We start from the raw sequence: 22,522 nt of genomic DNA on the forward strand, positions 1-22,522 counted from the left end.
ACATTTTTTAAAGCCTTTAGAAAAGGAAGAAACAAGTCATGAAGAGCTACAATCTGAAGAAACTGCTATTTCTGATTTCTCTACTGGTGAGAATGTTGGACCACTTGCTTTACCAGTTGGGAGGGCAAGGTAAGTATTTTTCTTAGTGTCAGGGTAGGAATAGAGGTGGAGGGTAGAAACTTAAATTGAAGCATTCTTATAAACAATGGGGGAAAAGACATATCTAACGCAGATTCTTCCCTCCTGCTTCCCTCCTCTCCCTAAATATGTATATCCAGGTCTACTGAACATCCATTGACCGTCCCAAACATGACGAAGAAGGCTGCAGTGATCTTCCCTGTCTCCAGTCTCCTATACTGTTTGCTGTTGCTCCTTAAATGTTTTCCTTGTGTCTAATCTGGTTCCCCTCCAATCTTTCTTCCTCTGTGTTGCCAAGAAAGTCTGATCAAGTTTCTTCCCTGCTTATAAATCCCTCAGCGGTTCTCATTGCCTCATAATAACATCCAGATTCCTTTTGAGTGACACATAGGAGCCTTCCTTGTCTAGTCTAGTGACGTTCCACCAGGGGTACCATGCCCGGTATGGGCATTCGGAAATTTAGGGGTACTTTTTGGTGGTCATAATGATTGAGGGGAACTATTGGCCTGGGCCATGGATTGTAAACGTCCTGCAATGCATGGGGTTCTCTTGCCCAGTGAGGAATGATCCTACCCTGTTAGAAACCCTTTTGTCTCTCTGCCTTGCCAGCTTCACTTCCTGTCTCCTCCCTGTGTAGCCATATGCGGTTCTCTCTGCCTGGCCTCCCGTAGCTCCAAAACCAGAAAGTCCTTGCCATCAAGGAGTTCTGGAGGATATAGTCATAAAAATAATAACATTTAGAGAATAACAACTATAACAACAATATTCACAAAGTGACCTTCCTTCATAATGGTTTTTGTTTGTTTTGCTATGTAGAAGCTTTTAACATTTTTATGTAGTTAAATTAATCAGCATTTTCTTTCATGGCATCTTGACTTTAAGTTACATTTGGCCTTTTTTCTTTTCTCTCCCACAACTTAAACATCATTTATTTATATTGTTTTCTCCAGCCAGTGTTTGTTGGGATTTACCCATATGCTTATCATTTCTTTGCTCTCTATTTCTTCTTGCATTTCAGACCTTCCTTCTGGGATTATTGTATTTCCCTTTTGAAGTTCAGTCCCTTAGAAATTCCTTTCCTGAACATCTGTTGGTAATAAATTCGGTTTTCATCTGTTTAAAAAAAAATTAAACCACGTTTTCAGTAACTTCATTTTGATATACTTTCAAATTTACAGAACAGTTACAAGAATAATATGGGTATGTCCTTGACTGAGTTTTAACCAGTTGTTTACATTTTGCTGTATCTGCTTTGTCACTCTTTTATTCCTTCTTCTCTTTCCTCCTCCTCCCCCACTCCCACTATCTGTATAATATATACATCTTACACCATTTTTTTTAGAATGTTGGAGATATTGTACTTCTTTACCCCGAAATGCTTCACTATGTATTTCCTGATAACAAGCACATTCTCTTATATAATCACAAAACAATGATCAAAATCTGGTAATGTCACATGTAACAGTTACAATACTGTTACTTAATTCATTTTCATTTCCTCAAATTGTCCCAATGATTAATAACTTGGAGCATCTTTTCATATGCTTATTGGCTCCTACTTCCTTTTTTCCCCCAGCTTTATTGAGAGAGAGTGACATATTCTACTTATTTCCTTTAGCTTAATCTCATACCATACTTCCACTTTTACTGTATTGAACTCCCTGCTGATAGCTCCCGTCACTCTGTCACTTTCTGGTGTATGAATTTTGATCTGCCTCGTGTGCCCATCTCTCACTTCTTCATTGGGTGAAATATTTATGTGCATGCTGCCACTTAATTTTCAGAGTTTTGTTTCTGGAAGACCCTTCATGATATGATATCTTTGGAAAAGAAAATTCTTGACTGATTGGCAATCTCTACCTATAATTAATATTTTCTACTCTTGTTTTCAAGGCAATTAATTGGACTTTACACCATGGCTCACAATCCTAATATGACCCATTTGAAGATTAATCGGCCAGTTACTGCCCTTCCTCCCCTTTGGGTAAGGTGTGACAGTTCAGATCCTGAAGGGACCTGTTGGCTAGGAGCAGAGCCTACCACAACAAATAACAGCATTACAGGAATTGTCTTATATGTGGTCAGTTGTAAAGGTGAGAGCTCACTCTTACTACTTTAACGGGTGTATGTGTATATTTATTTATTTGATAGTTATTGTTTTGTGGTTTTTATTAAAATTTGGTATCATTAAGAGGGAAATGCACACAACAGAACTTGTGTTAGCCACCACGAATGAATCTACTCCAATGTATAACTTGAAGCATGTTGGCGATATTCCAGAAACACCAGAAACAGATCTCCAAAAGTCTGGGCAGGAGTTTATGGCTGTTTTGTTTTGGTTTCATTAGATTTGTATGGTATATTTTTGGGAATTTTCATTAGAGGATAAAAAATTGAATATAGTGACAATATAATTCCAATCTCATAGTAGGCATCAGTTATTTTTTTGGTGGTAGTATTGACCTTTGTCCCACTTTTATTCTTTTATAAACTTTTTTTTTTTTTTAAGATTTTATTTTTAGACAGAGGGGGTGGGAGGGGGAGAGAGAGGGAAAGAAACATCAATATGTGCTTGCCTCTTGCCTGCCCCCTACTGGGGGCCTGGCCTGCAAGGCAGACATGTGCCCGAGACTGGGAATAGAACTGGTGGACCCCTTGGTTCACAGGCTGGTGCTTAATCCACTGAGCCACACCAGCCAGGTCTTACTCTTTTATAAACATTTCTTTCACCTATGATTTAAAATTTAATTTCAGCTATTATTAGTGTTAAGTTGTGGTACCCTCAGAATTTGAATTTTCTAGCATTAAGATGTAATTTTCAGTTGTAAATTTTTCTTTCTTTCATGCCCCATAGCTGATAAAAATTATTCTATAAATCTTGAAGAGTTAAAAAATTCACATAAGAAAAGACATCACTTGTCTACTGTAAGTATTTCTCTTCTCATATTATTTTCTTCAAACTGTTATTGACCTACCTTCTAATTTAAAGGTTTATTACTCCTAATATGACTACATATTTTTCTGTAGTATCAAAATGTTTGTATTTATTTTCATATCAACTGACTAAAATTAAAATATGTGTCTTCTTGCCATTTTGCTAATTTTTGTGTTTAAAAATAATTGCCTTATTTTTCCATTTGGGATGAAAGTAGGGCACTTTTTCTTCATTTGGGAAAAGAATCAAAGTAGTTTTGAAAATGGGCTTTGGTTATGTGGAAGCATAGCTGCTGGTGTGCTGGATGTACTTTTCCAGGTTATAGCCAAGGGCTTTGCCCAGTATGAGCTCCTGAAGTCCACTGCCTTGGATGATACAGTCCCTGCATCACAAACTATGATCACTTTGGATATTTCCTGGAGTCCCGTGGATGAGATTCTTCAGATCCCTCCACTCTCTTCAGCTGCAACTCTGGTAGGAGTGAGCCCTGTTTTTTGTTGAATTTACTCAGTGTAGTTTACTTTTAACTTACTTGTTGCTGGTGCTGCATGTTTCTAGTCCCAGCCCCAGCCCTTCTCTGACAGCTTGCCTCTGAAGTATCCAGAGAAGCCAGTGGAAGTTTTGTCAGGTGATCTGATGTATCAGTTGCCCACAGCACTGCAATTATGTAACTTAAGAATTTTCCAGTGATTAATGAAGTCCCTTGAGTTGGGACTCAAGTGAAATTATCAAAATGACTTCTCTCTGCTATTATTTTTATTATTTCTTTTTATTTTTCAGTTGTTGCAGACATTCAATATTATATTAGTTTCAGGTGTACAGCATAGTGGTTAGACATTTATAAAACTTACCAAGTGATTTTCCTGGTAAGTGTGGTATCTACCAGGCACTATACACAGTTATTACAATATTATTTACTGTGTTCCCTATGCTGTACTTTACATCCCCGTCATCTGTGCTAGACTTAAAAGAGTGCCTATATTGGCAATACATCAAGAATTAGTATACTATTAAGTCTTTTCACCATATAACATTTCTAGGAATCTGCCTTAGGAAATTAATCAGAATTACTAACAAAAATATATATACAAAGCTATTCATAGTGATATAGCTGGGTTTCCAAAATATTAAAAACAAAACCTGAATGTTCAATAGAGAAATGACTAAAGTTGATTTCTCTCATGAAATATTACACATTCTTGGGGGTGGTTGGGGTTGGGGGGAGTGGTGTGGGGAAAATGGAGGTAACTGTACTTGAACAATAAAAAAAAGAAATGTTACACATTCTTTAGAAATCATTATTTAAAGTGTCTTTAATAATAATAGGAAATGCTTATTCTTAAGCAGAAAAAAGCAGATAGTACAAAAGTGAACGTGTAGTAGAATCCCAACTATGTGTTTAAAAAATGTACAGAGCAGCCTGGATAGTGTTAATAGTGGTTCCCGCAGGGTAGTGAGGTTATGGGTGGTCATATTCTTAATGCTTTTCCTTCAGTAGGTAGTCACATACATCAGAATTTAATTTTTCTTTTTTTTTTTTACTCCCCCTTTTTATAAATAATATCTTAGGTTTGTAGCCATTGGCCTCCAGGTAGGGTGGTACATTGTTGGTTTAGTTAAGAGTCTAATGAACATACTTATTAGGGAGGTTTTAGTTTTGGTGTGTGGTAATGCTAAGTTTATCATTAAGTCTGGAGCTATATTTATATTCTACTTGCCCTTTGGAAATCCAGTGGGAGGGAGCAGGAGAGTGTGTAATGAGAGCAGTTGTTCCACGTAGGTACACTCACGGTAAAGAAATGGGGTTTGATGGCCTGAACTTAGGTTACTATGTTGGGATGGGCAGAATCTGTGGTATCTCTGTGTGAGAGGTTCTAAATGAAGTTTTGCTCTACATTTTTAATTTATTCGTGCTATATGAAATATATATTTTTAATATGTGGGTAGTTTGAAATACAAGTAACTATGACCCTAATGTTGAGAACACGAGATTACCAGTGAAAACTGATTTTGGGAACTTTTTAGAATATTAAAGTGGAATCGGGAGATCCCAGAAGTCCTTTGAGTCATCTTCACAGAGAACTGAAATTTCTCCTTGTGAGTATCCTTCTGGAATTTGTAACTTGCATTAAATCTCATGTTTTCATAAACATGTTTGCTAATATCATTGTTATTTAGTTTTGCATTCCTGATGTTTATTCCAGATGTTATGTATGCATTTAATATCCTTGGCAGTTTGGGCAGTTTAGTTTTTCTGCCCTATTACCCTTACGTTTAAAGGGAGCATTAGTTAGATCATTAATAGCTACAGTTCTTCGACATTTTTTTACTGGAATGTTCGCTTTTATTTATATGATGGACTCCCCTCTTTACAGGTGGGTTAGCTGCCAATTTATTTCCAATGCATGTATAATCTGCTTGTTGATAACTTGAGGTTTTTAAAAATATATACATGTATATTTTAATCCTCACCTAAGATATGTTTATTGATTTTTAGAGAGAGACAAACGTTGATGTGAGAGAGAAACATTGATAGACTGTCTCCCGTATGTGCCCTGACTGGGAATCAAACCTGCAACCTTTTGGTATACGGGACAACCCTGTAACCAACTCAGCCACCTGGCTGGCAATAACTTGTGTTTTGATTGATGCTAAAGATTAATGGGCACATGCTTCAAGGATTTTATGTTTCAGTAATTTTAGCTCCACTCTACAAATTGAATCTCAGGAAGGTGCCTCATTTTAATGGAGTAGTAATTCCAAGTGTCTTCTTGGCATACAAACTCAGTTATAGCTAATCACTGCCCTACTTCTTTCTTTTTTTAAAAAGACACCTTTAATAAGTAATATCCCATAAAATTGACTTGTTCAGTGATTTTTTTAGAGATTTTATTTATCTATTTATTTTTAGAGAGAGGGGAAGGGAGGGAGAAAGAGAGAGAGAGAAACATCAATGTATTGTTGCCTCTCGCATGCCACCAACTGGGGACCTGGCCTGTAACTCAGGCATGTGCCCTGACTGGGAATTGAACTGGCGACCCTTTAGTTCACAGGCTGGCACTCAATCTACTGAGCCACACCAGCCAGGGCTGTTCAATGGTTTTTAGTATATTTACAGAGTCATATAACAATGACCATTTTAATTTTAGACCATTTTCACCACCCCCAAAAGAAATCCCATAGCCATTAGCAGTTACCTTCCATCCCTACCAACCGCTGGCAACCACTAATGTACTTTCTGTAGTACTTTGTTCCTTTTTATTGCTGAATAGCTTCCATTGTATAGATATATCACATTTTGTTTATCCATTTGTTATCAGCCGATGAACATTTCAGTTGTTTCTATTGTTTGGCCATTCTGAGTAATGCTGCTATGAACAGTTGTGTACATGTTTTTGTGTGACATCTTTTCACATCTCTTGGGTGGATTTGCCACATCATATAGTAACTAACCTTTGGAGGAGCTGCCAGACTGTAACTGTTTTCTAAAGTCGCTGCACCACTTTACATTCCTACTAGCAGAGTATGAGGGCTCACTTTCTCCATATCCCTGCCAACACTCGATATTATCTGCTTTTGTTTTGTTTCTGTTTTTCTTCATAATCATCTTAGTGGGGATGAAGTGGTATCTTGTTATGTGGCAGTGCCCTGTTGGCTAATGACTTTTGGTATCATTTCATGTCCCTATTGGCAGCTACCTTTTTCTTTAGACTAATCTAACATTCTACTTCCACTCCCACTGAACCCCCCACCCTCAACATATTGAGCCCCATGCTTATAGTAGCTCCAGTCCTGTCATACTTTGTCACTTTCTGTTGTGTGTGGGTCTTGATCCACTGGGTGTGCCCTTCTCCCACCTCCTTCTGGGTGAGCTCTCTGTGACATCTTTTGCTTAGGATGGTTGCACTGGTCCCCTAGAGTGGCTTGTGCCTTGCTTTGTGCTGCTATAGAACTCCAGCAACTCTTGTCAGAGTGTTTATCACTCACAGTAATTTGTCTACTTATCTTTCTTCCTTACTAGACTTCAGTGCCAAGTACCCCGTTGTGCCTTCAGCATCTAGTGTAGTGCCAAGCATTCTAAATAGCTTTGTACTATTATTATTATTATTTATTATTATTCCTTCCTATTATTATTTCCCTGTTTGTGCAAAACTTGGTACTTTTTCTACCTTTCTCACTTTTCTTCTTGAAAGCTCCTCTTCCAGGACTGTTACTGTGGGCCACCATCATATTTCTACCCTCCTGTCTCTGCCTTTCTCTCCCCACCTGGTGAGATGTACAAATCCCTTCTACATTCAGTGATTTGACTAATGCCTTTATGAGGGAACTCCAGATCCCTTCTTTAAGCCAATACTAGTTCCCATCTTTCCTACTCCCACCAAATTATTTGCAACTTGAATAGAGGGTTATTGCCTCAAATTTAGTATATCCAAAATGAAACATGAAATCTTCTCCAGGCTAGATCTCCAGACGAGGAACCCCTGTGTGGTTCCACCCTTCCTTCAATTTCACTTATGTATTGACCCTTGAACAACTTGGGGGTCAGGGGCGCATACCCTTCCACCCCCAGCATGTTTGGCAATTCATACATAACTTTTTTACTCCCCTAAAACTTAACTACTAATAGCCTTCTGTTGATTGGAAGCCTTCCCAATAACATAAACTGTTGATTAACCCATTTTATATGTTATATGTATTACCTATATTTGCACAATAAAGTAAACTAGAGAAAAGGAATTTTTTTGAAAATTATAAGGAAAAGAATATACATTTGCTGTATTTACGGGGGGAAATCTGCATATAAGTGGACCCGTGCAGTTCAAACCTCTGTTGCTCTTGGGTCAACTGTATTTTACTTTAGTAAGAACTGTTTATGCCACCACCACTTACTACCACAGCTGGAAGCTGCTGCTGTACTGTGTGCCAGCCATGGGGTGCTAGATGGTTTAGTCATTTTGCCTGAGGCATCAGCACTGGTAAGTGAAAGACCTGGTTCAAAACTCATTCAAATACATGTCCGTCTATCTGACTTGAAAGTCCATGCTTTGTTATAATCTCTCTTATAAATTCACAGAATCTTAGATATGCCTAGGGACATAGTCTCTCCAAGTTCAGTCTTCTGTATTTTTATGAAAGGGTAGGATTTTTTCTTTTCTTTTATTCTACATACATTCTCCCCCGCCTCCTCCCCCACCCTGAATATACTATTCTTTTCTTCCTTTGAAGTTTCACTCACTGTGCCCATCTTAGTTAAAGCTCGTATCACCTCCCTCCTGGACCACTATAATGATCATTTATCGTTTCTCAGCAGGGACACTATCGATGTTTTGGGCAGGAGCATGCTTTGTGGTTTGGGACCTTTGTACACATTGCAAAATGTTTAGCATCTTTGGCCTCCATCACATTAAATGCTCAAGATGCTCCTGTACCCCTAGATATTGTGACACCAAAAATAATCTGCATATTTTCCCAAATGCCTCTTGAGGGTGGAGGATGAGATCAGTTCTGTTGAGAAGTATTGTATCTTCTCTATTCCTTTGACTCCATCCTGGGTATTTCTGATGAAGGAATCCTCAGTTGATTGTGTCATTTACTTGCCAAAAAATTGAGTGGCTGTTGTCTTCCATATGAAATAAAAAATATTTTCAAGTTTTAAGGTCAGTATTCCTGTGTAGCCCCTTTCCCTTGTAATTGTCTGGTGTTCCATAGGTATTGTCTCCACCCTAGGTGGAATCTCCCACCCTCTTCATCTCAGTCCCTGTTCCTTCCCTGCTCTGTAGCCGAGGGTTCTCACTTTTGGAGTTGAGCTGAGGTTTCACATTGTTCCCCAGGCTATTCCGACGTATCTTGACTTAGTACTTCATATCCTTTCTTTAGTACTTCAGTTTAAATATTGTATGTATGGACATGTACATTTATATTATTTTTATGTAAACTTCCAGTTCGCTTTACATTTGTTGTTCCCAATTATTTCATCTGTATTATCAGTCCTTCTTAGCCAAAATTACAAGCATCTTCAGGGCAGGCTCGTCAGTCTTGCATCCCGCAGCATCTGCGCACATGGCACTGTGGTTTAGAGTACCGTCTTTAGATGTGTGTGCTGGCACTGTCAGTTGCTAACTGTTTGTCCTGAAGCAAGTTACCTTAGCCTCTCTCAGCTGCAGTAAAGTGAAGGAAAATAGTAATATCTGCCTCATCGGGTTTTCGTGAGGGTTACATAACATACTGTAGGGTCGGCTTTAGTTCAAGCAGTTACTTCGTCATGGCAGACACTCAGTAACATACTACATATGAAACACTTAGAACAGCTCCTGGCATGTGATTAAACTCAAGAAATACTAGTATTATTAAATATATCCTTACTGACTAAATTGAATTCCACTAACAAGCTTTTGGGTTTTATAAATCTCTCGTAGGTTTTGGCTGATGGTTTGAGGACTGGTATAACTGAATGGCCTGCGCCTCTGCAAGCAAAATCCGCTGTTGAACTTGTGCAGGAATTTCTGAACGGTGTTTGTTTTCCTAACTCATTCTTCTACATTGTTTATTTTTCTTAATTGGGAATATATACTTGCTGTATTTAAATGTAAGTTGCCTTTTTAGGCTTAATATTCTTTTTGATTGTGATATATAAACTGTGAAGTCTGTCATGGTCAGAAGGATGGCTTTCATTTTGAATTGCTGATGGTAACAGCCTGAGTAATTTTAACAGTAAGATTTAATTTAAAATGTATATACCACAGCCATATGTGAGATTGTAGGAGAAGAGGGATGGAACAGCAACCTTCGAGCACCTACCACATGTGCAACGCTGTGTATCGGGGCTTTCCCTCTACCTCATTTCTTCCTCACACCCCTGCCTCCTGGGTATCTATCACGGCTTCCCCTGAAGAGTTATGTGATGTCCTAAAATCCCCAGTTCTGTCCTCATCGACCATTTGGAAATAGGATTAGAGTAGAAATAATTTTGAAAGCAGAACAATAATGTCCAGAATTAATAAGCTTTTGCCACTTTCTAGACTTAAATAAGCTGGATGGATTTGGTGATTCAACAAAAAAAGACACCGAGGTAAGTGGTTGTTAATATTTAGATATGTACACTGGAATGGCTTTTAAAAGAATGTGGTTGGACAGTTAGTTATCTTTCATGCTGTACCATCCATGTCCAGTGGCCCTGGTACAGCAGAAGCAGTGATTTTGTCTTTAATGGCAGCTCTGGTGATTGTTTTTCTTAAGGGCTGACAAATATTTTTGAACAGAACTAATACATTTGTATTACTTCTCAACTGCAGAGAAGTAGAAATGAATATGGTAAAAAACTATAACATGGTATTGCTTTAGTATATTAATATAAGAAGCATGTTAATGTGCTAGATAGAGGTGGTATTATTAAATTAAGCTAATTGTGTTGTCATTTGATGAATAGGAAAATGTAAGCAACAGTAATTTAATTAAATATTTTTACATGAAGGGAAGTTGGTGCTTGTTTTGAGGCATCACAAACAATCTTAGCGGCCCAGTTCTTCATTGTCTGTTGATTTGTAGGTCCCCATAGTGTGTGGAGTTGCTGGAAATTCATTCACATCTTTCTTTGTGTACGTTCATGGGTCCATGTTTTCTCAGAGCAGCGTTCGAAAGCTTATTGACCTTAAACTATTTCACTTAAAAGAAAAACTATTTCTGACTATTTCTCTGATTTCAGACAGTGAAGCATGACAGTGCTGCTCTGGATCGTTCCATCGAGTGTCTTTTCACAGTACGGTGTGACCTCGATTTTGCCGAGCAGCTGTGGTGCAAGATGAGTAGTAGTAGGTGTCCGTCGTAACTGTAGAATAAATTATTTTCCTTTTACTTCTTAGGTTAACTATTTTCCCAAACTGTAAGAGAATGTTTATTTACAAAGTCACGGAGGTAAAAGTGGGCTGGCTATAGAAGGAATGGGCTTGGAGAATAACTTACAGAGGCAAAAGTAGGGCCCTTGGAGCTTAGGAGAGAGAAGGGTGAAGGTAACCGCATGAGGGGCCCCGGGGTGGGGGGAGGGGGGAGGGAAAGGCGTGGGCATGCTCCCTGAAAGGAGAGTGAACCAAGGTTTACTTTTTTTAAAAAAAGACTTTACTTATTTTTGAGAGAGGAAGGGAGAGAGGAAGAGAGGGAAAGAAACATCAATGTATTGTTGCCTCTCGCACACACCTTACTGGGGATCTGGCCTGCAACCCAGGCACATGCCCTGACTGGGAATGGAACTGGCAACCCTTTGCTTCACAGTCTGGAGCTCAGTCCACTGAGCCACACCAGCCAGGGCCAAGGGTACTTTTAATTAAGTCTTTTGGAAATAATACAGTGTGTACTACTAGTTTTGTGTGCAAGTCTAGTTCCTATTTCATAAACTTATGATGCACTGGTACATTCTGCTTAAGAATTGTGCTAATACTATAAGGCAGTTGGTAAAATCTATTCTTTTTCCTCAAGTGTAAGACTTAGGTGGTTTTTAAGCTGTGTTTGTATGAACCAAAACATACACCTTAGCGCAATTTTCATTATTAGAGAAAGGAAAAGATATTTCTCAATATTCTACTAAGTGTGTTATTTTGTGGCAATAAGTTTAATTTCTTTCTTTAGAAATGCGTTGTCTTTTCTTTTGTCATTTTCTTTCCCTTCCCCATCATACAGTACAGATACTTATCTTCTTCATTTGTGTAGCCTTAAGATTAATGACAGATTTGATCTGCAGAAATACCGTGAAAATAATGTTACTGACTTGCTCTTCAAGGTGTGATTTCATATCAAGACTTGGTGAAGTGCTTCGCGTTGATCTACCAGAGTCTGCAGCATGGTGACATACAGCCCTGGGTAGGTTTAGTAGTGCGCGCTCAGTGTTTTCGCAGCGGTATGGCACAGTGGGTAAGGACGCAGGCTCTGGAGCACACTGCCTGACGCTGAATTCCAGTTCTGTGACTGACTTACTAGCTGTGTAAACTTGGGCAGATGCCTTATTGCTCTGGGAGCTAGTTTCCTCATCTGTGAGGTAGTGATAGGAATAATACCTACCTCAGAGTGTTGTTTTAGGATTAAGTAATTTAATTTATATAAAGCTCTTAGCACCCAGCTAAAAGTAAGTGCTCAGTATTTGTAAGCTACTAATACTATCATCGTTACTGTTGCTGTGCATGACAGTTCTCATATAGTACTGATGAAGGTACAATTGGGAACACGCTCTAGGAAGCAGTTTTCATAACGATCCTGAAAATGTGTCATGCCATTTGAATCAGTAATTCTTTTGTTAGGATCCATCCTAAGCTCATACACAGAAATGTGTGTTGAGATTTTATATATCAGAATAGTCATTAGAACTTCATTTAGGGTAGCAAAAAATTGTGAATAACCTAAATTTCCACTATTAGTGAAATGACTAAGTAAATAATAATATAACCATATAGTGGCACATGTAATAGTTGCCAAAAATGATGCTGGTATCCCTGGCCCAGTGGGTCAGTTGGTTAGAATGTTGTCCCAATATGTCAAGGTTACGGATTGGCTCCCCAGTCAGGGCACATGCAAGAATCAACCAATGAATGTGTAAATAAGTGGAACAACAATTCGATGTTTCTCTTTCTTTCTGTCTGTCTCTCCCTCCTTCTCCCTTCCTCTCTGTCTCTAAAAGCAATAAAAATAATAAAATGCAAAAGATTATAATGAAAATTAGAGATCATAGCAAGACAGTAGCGAGATAATATTAAATATTTTAGGTATGTTTAAAATTAATTGTTTAACATTTGGAACATATGTTAGATCTGTAAGTTCACAGCCCTTTTTTTTTAATTTGCAAGTGATCAAGTTAGTGTGTTGGATAGTGTAGCCAATAAGAAGTTCCCTATGACACATGCATGGACCGTTGAGGGAGAATTTTCTGCCACAGCAGATTCAGTGTGGGTGAAGATGTTTGACTGGGCAAAGCTGCTCCGTAGCACTTAGCCAGGAAGAGGATTCCTAGTTGTAGAGCTTCAGTGGACCAACTCTGTCTTCTTTTTGGTGCAATAGCATCTAGGGGTGATAAGTTTAAATCCTTCTTAATTGCTCTGGACTTGAGCAAATGAAGTAGGAATGGCACTAGAGAAACTATGTAACTTGGGGGATTTTATTCAAACAACTATAGTATCAGGAGACTAAAGATGCAAGCTAATAATTTTTAGCTTGTAGCTAATGCAGTTTGCTCCTCTTTTGCTTATTGGATTTATTTATGACTTTGTAAAGTTTTCTTGATTTCTAGCTCCATAGTGGCAGTAACAGTTTACTCAGTAAGCTCATTCATCAGTCTTACCATGGAGCCATGGACTCAGTTTCTCTCAGTGGGACTCTTCCAGTTCAGATGCTTTTGGAAATTGGCTTGGATAAACTAAAGAAAGATTATATCAGTTTTTTCATAGGTAAGTCCCTTTCCCAGCTCACAAAATTAGGAAGTACATCATAGTTGTCAGCCCATAGATATTTTCAGATTTTATCTACTTGTCCCTAGTCATTTGGAGACGTGGCTTTGCCCTTGGTTCACTGTGAAACAAACACTTTTGTTGTCTGGTCCTTTAGTTTCTTCCTCAATAAAGGTATTAGATTAAAGATTCTTATAATGTTTGTTTTTAGTTCAAACATTTTGAGATTCTATGAGGATAATGTAGTAAATAAAAACCCTTTAATGAGGTGCTGTTTTAATACCCAACACTTAGTTGTTTTTATTAGGGCGAGCTGCCATCATTTTTAGAATAAGTATGTCTTTACGGTGTAATGTGCCAGAAAATTTGACTACTTCTGATCAACTATTTAGTTTGAGCATCTCTTTTATATATGAACTATGAAAAATTTCTACTTAGATTCTTTAACTTGTAATAGATAATACCTAAAGCTTATTTTCATGTTTTTTTCATAATAGGTCAGGAACTTGCCTCTTTGAACCATTTGGTAAGTTAATTTTTTTAATCAAAACTTGATTTTTCTTTTTATTCATTCATTCTGTATATAATTATTGAGTACCTAATCTGTGCCCCTGTGTCCTAGGTCCTAAGAAACAGATAAATAAGACAATGTCCTTATTTACTGCTGTCTAGTAACTAGACAGACAAAAAAGCCCATTTAGTGTCACTTGTCATTCTCTATAAATTTGTGATGACTGACATACAGCTGTATCCTGCTCAACCCAACGTATTCCCACAACTCATTTATCTAAAATGGAGGGAATGCCTTTCTTTGATAGGCACTATAAAGGAATTTTTGTTTTATATTCTCTTGACCCATTCATATTACACACAAATTCCGAAGAATTTACGATGTTCTTTAATATATTGATTCAAATGAGACTTCTGTGATAAAAGGAGACCTGACTCGGGGTGGTGAACACGGAATACAATATACAGATGGTGTATTATAGAATTGTACTCCTGAAACCTACATAATTTTATTAACCAATAATCACCCCAATAAATTCAATAAACGAAAGACAGACTTCTGGGTTTCAGGGTCATGGTTACAAGCTTTTGTATTTTTTTAGTGTCTTTATTTAGAAAGTTTAGGAGATTGAACAGCATCTGTACTGACCCTTGGCATTTGATGGAAGATGCTTTTAGAAAATGAATTTATAGCAGCAACTTGTTTGTCATTTGTGTCATAAAAATACAAGATCCAAAAACTCTAACTGTGTCTGCTGTGCAAAGTAAGACTCAACTGAATTCTTTTGAGGTTTAATTTTTGCTCTTTAAATTTTGCACATTTTATATATCTCTTTAGTGGAAACATGCTCTAACAACAACTATATACATACAAATATGTATTATGTATATAGCATATATACTGAGTCTGGCACAAATAATGCCCCTTTTTTATTACATACAAATCTTATTACAAAATCATAAGCATGTAATTCTGTAACACGACAATATCACACACAAGCACACCATATGGCATTTTAGGTGAAATGTTCAAATTGCTGTCATTCATGTATCCTACCAACCACACTCAAGCAAGCCTTACTTCTGCCGGACCCTGTGTATATAACATATATGTGTGTGTTAATGGGGGTCCCAGAGGGGAATGGTTTGATACATATTGTTAAACTTAGAAAAGTAATAAGATTTTTGAACGTTAGAATACTGTAGAGGGCAAATACACCCTTACTCTCATCATCCAAGTATGAATACTCTAGTTTTTATGAATTCCCCTGTAGTCATTTTATATGCCTGTTTTTTAAAAAAATATGGTTTGACTCCAAACTTCTGACACAATAGTCCTTAAACTTGAGAATCTCCTAGTCTTGTTAAAATGCTAATTCCGAAGCCCCAGTGACTCGGTAGGTCTAGGGCTCAATAATACGTCTTTATAAACAAGCCATCTCTTACTCTAAATAACTGATGTTTTCCCTTACTGTAGTAGTTTTCTGTTACTGAATAACAAATTACTACAAAGTTCAGCTGAGTCCTCTCTGCTCGGGGGTTTCACAAGGCTGAAATCAAGAGGTCGGCCTGCTCTATTTTCATCTGGAGGCTTAACTAGGGAAAGATCCACTTCCAAGTTCCCTCATTTGTTGTTGATAGAATTCTTTTCCTCGTGGCCTGATGACATAGGTCCCCATTTTCTTGCTAGCTGGCAGCCCTGGATCAGTCTTAGGTCCTAGAGGTTGCTTGTGGGGCCTTGCCATGTGGTACTCTCCACAACATTGTAGGCAGTTTGTTCCCTCAGGCCCAGTAGGAAAGCATCTCTAATGCTTCACCGTTTAAAGAGCTCACCTGATTAGGTCATAGTAATACATATAGTCTGTCTTTTGATTGATTCACAGTTCATCAGTTAGTAACCTATTCACAGGAGTGACATCTCATCATATTCAGAGGTTTTGGCCTCACTCAAGGGGAAGGGATTATACAAGATGGTCACGCCAGGGGGTGGGAATCTTGGGGACAGCTGTTGAATTCCACCTACCATATTTACTATGGCCTATTTCCTTAGGATGGGCTCTCAGAAATAGGGTTAGAAGGTCTGAGCATTTTCTGATGCCTGGCAGACATTGCCAAATTTCTTTTCTGAAGGGTTGTACTAATTTACCAATAATATGTGTGACTGGAATCTTATCAATACACTTGCTTAATTTCTTGGTACTTTAGGTTTACTACCTGTTTTTAGAGGTGGACACTTCTGTCAACCTAGCAAGAGTATTGAAGTTAAGAATTATCTTGTGGATTTGCCATTTATTCTATTTGGAGAGGTTGGTGGGTAGCGTAATCACCCACTTGGGTCTCCTTTGTGAAGCAGTTCCATGATTTGCCTTCACCAGAGATTATGTAGAATGGTTTGCTTAGAATATTCTCTGTGAAGACTTTACTTACAGATTAGAGAAATAGTATTAAAAGGTGGTAAATTCTATCTAGCTGCCTCCTGTTTATTTTCCCCCTATGAATGCAGCATCCAAACTTAGGTTTAGCAGGCATAGCCAGATTCTTTCTAGAGATTCTCCTTAATTAACTCCCTATCTTGCTTATACTTTTTTTCTCTCTAGGAATATTTCATTTCTCCGTCAGTAGATATACAAGAACAAGTTTATCGTGTTCAAAAACTCCACCATATTCTGGAAATAATAGTCAGTTGCCAGCTTTTCATTAAACCTCAACATGAGCTCCTCTTTTCTTTAACACAGTAAGTATTTCTCTGTTGTTTTTACTTATGTAACAGTATTCTCTTCTGAAATAGCTGCAGCCAAAATATGTGCCTATTTTATTACCAGTTAGAATAGAATCTGTGCACCCTGTCTTCAGAGTAGCAAAATGGTCCTAAGGTGCTGTCATAGGAAGGAAAGGCCTTAATTCAAAAGGAATCAGTTTGATGCTTGGCTGTAGCACTTCCTAATTTCCAGAGGAAGTTTCCTTACACTGCACTTTGTTTTCTCATGTATAAAAGTAATCTAATAACCTTATGTGTTTGTTGTCAGGATTAAATGATGTAATGTATATAGAGCTCCTGTCACTTAATATATGCTTAATAAATGGTAGTTCCTTTTCTTTACTAGCCCAAACTAATTGCCAGTTTTTTGTATGGTAACTGAATGGAATGAATATGACTAGGCCTGTGTCAACAGTATCGCTGTAATTTTAGAGATTTCTGCTGATGAGTTTACTAGATTAGTTGGGAGTAGTTCTCGTCTGCGCGTCACTGGTGTCTCCTGTGTGTGGGAAGCCCAAACTGGAAATAAGTGAACCATGCAGCGGCGGGACTGGGCTTCTTTTCTCTGTGAAAGGAAATGTATCTCTGCCTCTTCCAAAATTAGAATTTGCCTCAGTTGTAAATGGAAAAGTACCAAGAAGTTATTTTTTTTTCCATTAAAGATAAGTAGTATAAATAACTTTAATTCCCCAGACTCTGAAAACCATGGAGACTACATCTTTCTCTTTTGCCTCTTGACTTTTTTTCTTTCTGATAGCTCTCTCTCCTCATGTAAGCCCTTATTTGGGCTCAACGAAAATGTATTTTATATGTCTATTACTAATTTTTAAAAAGCAGATGATATTTCTTCAACGAAAAATAAATGACCAGTGTTTTGTTGGGAGTGGGAGTATTGTGTGTTTGTTTTTCACTTTTGTGTCCCTGAAATTATTCTGTTGTTAGTGGTATTCAATATGAATGTTTCCCATATGAGTTTTAGACTACCTGAAAGCCTTTATCTCCAAGTGTCATCCGTTTCTAAAAGAGGTTCATTTTTTTTTTTTTACTTTTATAGGTCCTGCATAAAATATTATAAACAAAATCCTCTTGATGAGCAACACATTTTTCAGCTGCCAGTCAGACCAACTGCTGTAAAAAACTTATATCAAAGGTACACAATTTAATACATTGAACTTTAAGTCCAGTCCTGATTCTAGGCAGTTTTGGTATCTATTCCATGGGGACCTTGTGACACAGAGCTGCCTCTCCTCTGAAACCTGGATCATCTCACCCCGTCTCTGGCCACTGTCTGACAGCTCTCCCTCTACCCTCTCTCTGACTTTTCGTTTACTCTTTGGACCATTGAGCCTTTAGCCTTTCATTTCTCTCAATTTGTAATTCCCTTGCTGAACAGGGTGGATTGTATAGCCATAAAGGAAATGACAGATTGGAGAAAGAGTGATCAGGGTAATGACAACAAAGTCAAAGGTATGGCAGTGCGAGTGAGAGAAGAGTTTGGGATGGGGAAGGACTGTGAGGCTAAGATGACAGACTGGCCATCAACATGGACATTGGGTTTGCCGCAGATGATGGTCTCCCCTCTGCATCTCATATACTTGAACTTTCTGTCATACTAAGTCACTCTGTTTGTACCCTCCCTCTATTTAGTTCCCTCTTATTGAAATCCCAGCATGCCCATGAACCTGCTCTGGCAAAGGTCATTAGTTGCCTTCTAAGTGCCATATCCAATGGATACTTCCCAGTAAAACAGTATTTTTTAGCTCCTGGTGTCACTAGAGGGCCCACCAATTAGTCCTTCAAATTTATAAGCACTTGTAAGGCGATTTGGCATTTAACACAATTGCTTTCTTGATCCTATCCCCTTTCTTTGTTTCTGTGACATAGAATTCTGTCTTAATTTTAATTCTACCTCCCTGGTCTACTTCCATGACTGAGAATACCTCTCTATGAATTTCTTCTTCCTATGCCTGCTTTCTATATGAGGGTTTTCACCATAACTCCATTCTCTGCCCTCTTCCTACTTTCTCTCTTCCCTGGGTGATTACATTCATACTCAAGGCTTCAATTCCTCTGGGCTAATGATAATTCATAAATCATGTCTCCAGTTTCTCCTGAGCTTCAGACCCATGTTTCTATTAGATGTGAACCCCAGCTACAGTGTCCTGTAGGTAGGCAGTTCAAACTCTAAAATCTAAGTTTAGAATTGTGACCTGTTCATCTCTTCTTCCTTAGTGCTTATCACGTAAGGATGTCACTAAATGATTTTAGGCGGAAAAAAGAAGGAAATAACTCATTTTTTTCCCCTTTGATGTTTTCCTTAGTGAGAAGCCACAGAAATGGAGAGTGGAAATAAATAGTGGTCAAAAAAAGGTGAAAACAGTTTGGCAACTGAGTGACAGTCTACCTGTGGACCATCTGAATTGCCACAAACCTGGTAAATATGGTTTTTAATCTATTTAGATAAATTGAAAATGAAAATAGAATTTTACTGGTAGACATCATTATTATAGCTCTTGTGCCCAATTTTAAATAATTTTCCTAAACCTATGTGTAAAACATATTTATTCTGAAAAAAATCATGAAAGAGTGCTTTTTCTCATTATCCTGGATAGAGGAACTTTTATTAAAAGAGATCAAGCAGTAGGGACATAGGAATAAAAATAGGTTAAAAGATTGAAAAGCCATATTTCACACTTTTGTGCACTGTTTAAAATAGTGGTATTTCTGCCTGAATGTCTTCTCTGTGACTGGAGTAAAGGTTCAGATTTCTGGTATTCTATCAAAGATAGTTCGGTCAAAGAATGTCTTTTAGCCCCCAACGTAATTATCTGGCCCACCAAGTCTTCCTCCTTCATTGTGCACCTATAAAACTTGTTTTCGTTGCTCAAGTGGATTTATGGTGTAGTCTTCTTTCACTTACATAGGTCCTAAATGGCTGAATTCGAATATTGCAAGGGTTATCCAAAATTGAATCTGGTGGTTGTAAGACAAAATCCAAGATTTCAAAAGCCTGTAGTTAACTACTGCTGGGAATACAAATATTCCTATTTAAGTGATTGATACCTTTCAAAATTATTTCCAGAAAATGTTTATCCTTCTCCCCAAAATATATTTTAGTTCAGTCACAATAGAAACTTCTCTATTCATATGGCTGAACTGTGTAAGTCCTGAAGAAACTGAAACAAGTTTCTTTTTTTTAAAGATTTTAATTATTTATTTTTAGAGAGAGGGGAAGAGGGGGAGAAAGAGGGATGGAAGCATCAATGTGTGAGAGATACATCATTGGTTGCCTCTTGCACGCCCCCAACTAGGGACCTGGCCTGCAACCCAGGCATGTGCCCTGACTTGTGCCATTGGGAATCAAACCAACGACCTTTCGGTTTGCAGGCCAGCACTCAATCCACGGAGCCACATCAGCCAGGGCAAGAATTTTCTTAAAAAAAAAAATTTTTGCTTGGCAAAAAATACCAGAGGCAAAACAACAGACAAATGATTAGGAAAAGAAATTTTCAGCTCAAGTTCAGAAAAGGGGCTACATTCCCTGGTAAAGAAATTTCAAATCAGTAAGAAAAATATTAATAATTCAATAGAAAAATGATCAAGTAATATAAACAGATTACCAGAAAGGAAATTCAAATGTCATTTTAAAAATAAAAGGTGCTCAACTCTACATACAATCAGAAAAATGTGAGTTTATGTTATATATCATGTTACATACCATCTTTCACCTGTCAGTTTCACGGGGATCAAAAAGTTTGGTGCCACAGTGCTGACAAGGACATGGGGGAACAGGCAGTCAACCTCACTCGTTGCTGTTTGGAGTATAAAGTTGTGTATAGCTTCTTTGGAGGATGATATCCACCAGAATCTTACAACAATATGTATTTGGCCCAGCAGTTTCTTTAATAGGAATTTATTTCACACATATAACCACATGTGCCAAAAGACCTATAAACAAAGCTATTAATTGCAGTATTGTTTACAGTAGCAAAATACCAGAGAAAACATGGAAACTGGGACATAGTAAAAGGTATGGAAGGATACAAATGAGTTCCTGAGGTGTGGAATGGTGAGGGCAGGGGAGGTTCTCAGCTTTGGCTGAACATTAGAATCATGTGAGGAGTTTTTAAAGTTCTCATACCAAGTAAATCCTAATCTCTGGAAGTAGAGCCTGGAAATCAGTAATATTTAAAGTTCTCCAGGTGATTCCATTGTGCAACTTAAGGTTGAGAACCACCAACTTAAATGTTTTATTTTATCTACATATGTTATTTCAGGTGTTTTTTAAAAGATATGTATTACTTTTTTATTAAAAAGAAAGTCTTAATGATGTGAACATATGTGATGTACTTTTGAAACTGCTGTTTTAAAATTTTATTACATAAAGATTAAACCTCTTATGAAGAAATTCATGCAAGACTAAATACCCTTTTCCAATAATGCTAAATAAGTGAAGTATACTAAACATATTTTTCAGAGTCTTTTTGATGCAGTTTGCTTCAAAAAAAGAGTGAAAGTGATTTTGAATATTAAAAGTTAAAACAATTTGCTAATACATTGGTCCAGTGACGACTCTTATGAAAATCAAATTTTTTAATGAAATTGTATACTTGCGTACTTGAGAAACACACTCAGCCCTGGCCGGGTGGCGGGTTAGAGTGTGCCTCATACACCAAGGTTGTGGGTCTAATCCCTGGTCAGGGCACGTGCAAAAACCAACCAGTGAAAGCATGGATAAGTGGAACAATGAATTGGTGTTTCTCTCTCCCTCCCTCTATCCCTCTTTTCTTCCTCTCTGTCTCTAAAATCAATAAAATAAAAATTTTAAAAAATACGCAATCAAACTCCATTTTGGCTCTGGTGTCATAACCTCTTCTCCCCATCATATATTCTTGACGTGTTAGTCTAGAAACTATTTACTACCTTTGGCCCACAACAAGATCCACTGTTGGAAGGAGGGCCTCATTTATATTCAAACAAAGTCCTGATTATAAATTTTAAAGCCCAAAAATGAAAGATCATACGCATTTAAGGAGTTAGACTTCCTATTTCATTGGACTAAACACTTTGGTCAAATACTAGTTTTTCAAGATATTTAGTGGTATAATACTCTTGTGTAAAACAATTGATATCAAAAGCAGGACAACTTAAGAGAGAAAAGTGCCCCTTTACCTGCCATGGGAAGAGAGAATAATGATTTGGAGTTAGTAGGGGAGTAAAACAGTGCCCAGTACAGTGCCGCTCACCCAGTGGGTGTTCAAATAATTGTTGATAATGGTGAGAATATGGAAACCAAAATGTCAATCTACAAGAGTAGACTTAATCTCATCTAAACGTTAATTGTACCATTTATTTTGAAATAAGAGACTTCAGGAGAAAAAAATGGGTGTATATCTAGCCCTGAGACTACCTACATATCCTAGGTAGAATATGTTTTCTCAAATACATGTTAAGATTGGAAAAAAATTGTTTAACAGTAGTGGATGAGGCACAAAAAAATAAAGCAAATTAAAAATATATAATTTTTTTAAGGTTTTATTTTATTTTTAGAGAGAGGGGAAGGGAGGGAGAAAGAGAGGGAGAGAAACATCAAATGGTTGCCTCTCACATGCCCTTGACCAGGGACCTGGCCCGCAGCTCAGGCATGTGCCCCAACCAGGAATGGAACTGGCCGCCTTTCGGTTCACAAGCTGATGCTCAATCCACCAAGCTACACCAACCAAGGCAAAAATATATGATTTTTTAAAAATCTGATTT

General features: G+C 37.7%; 1 protein-coding gene across 2 annotated transcripts in view; it reads left to right on the forward strand.

Annotated features, from left to right (window-relative positions):
- Nucleotides 1-22,522, forward strand: part of ZWILCH (zwilch kinetochore protein) — a 33,996-nt gene that overhangs the window by 9,941 nt on the left and 1,533 nt on the right. For both annotated transcript variants that reach the window (XM_045201698.2, XM_045201696.3), the window contains exons 4-17: nt 14-129; nt 2,032-2,231; nt 2,993-3,063; nt 3,392-3,547; nt 5,099-5,170; nt 9,490-9,583; nt 10,093-10,142; nt 10,776-10,881; nt 11,844-11,923; nt 13,341-13,497; nt 13,995-14,023; nt 16,605-16,741; nt 17,820-17,915; nt 19,087-19,199. In XM_045201698.2, coding sequence (XP_045057633.1) covers nt 14-129; nt 2,032-2,231; nt 2,993-3,063; nt 3,392-3,547; nt 5,099-5,170; nt 9,490-9,583; nt 10,093-10,142; nt 10,776-10,881; nt 11,844-11,923; nt 13,341-13,497; nt 13,995-14,023; nt 16,605-16,741; nt 17,820-17,915; nt 19,087-19,199 — 1,477 coding nt within the window. The remainder of the gene's footprint in view (nt 1-13; nt 130-2,031; nt 2,232-2,992; nt 3,064-3,391; nt 3,548-5,098; nt 5,171-9,489; nt 9,584-10,092; nt 10,143-10,775; nt 10,882-11,843; nt 11,924-13,340; nt 13,498-13,994; nt 14,024-16,604; nt 16,742-17,819; nt 17,916-19,086; nt 19,200-22,522) is intronic.

Source organism: Desmodus rotundus, chromosome 7, assembly GCF_022682495.2.
Source record: "Desmodus rotundus isolate HL8 chromosome 7, HLdesRot8A.1, whole genome shotgun sequence".
Lineage (NCBI taxonomy): Eukaryota > Metazoa > Chordata > Mammalia > Chiroptera > Phyllostomidae > Desmodus > Desmodus rotundus.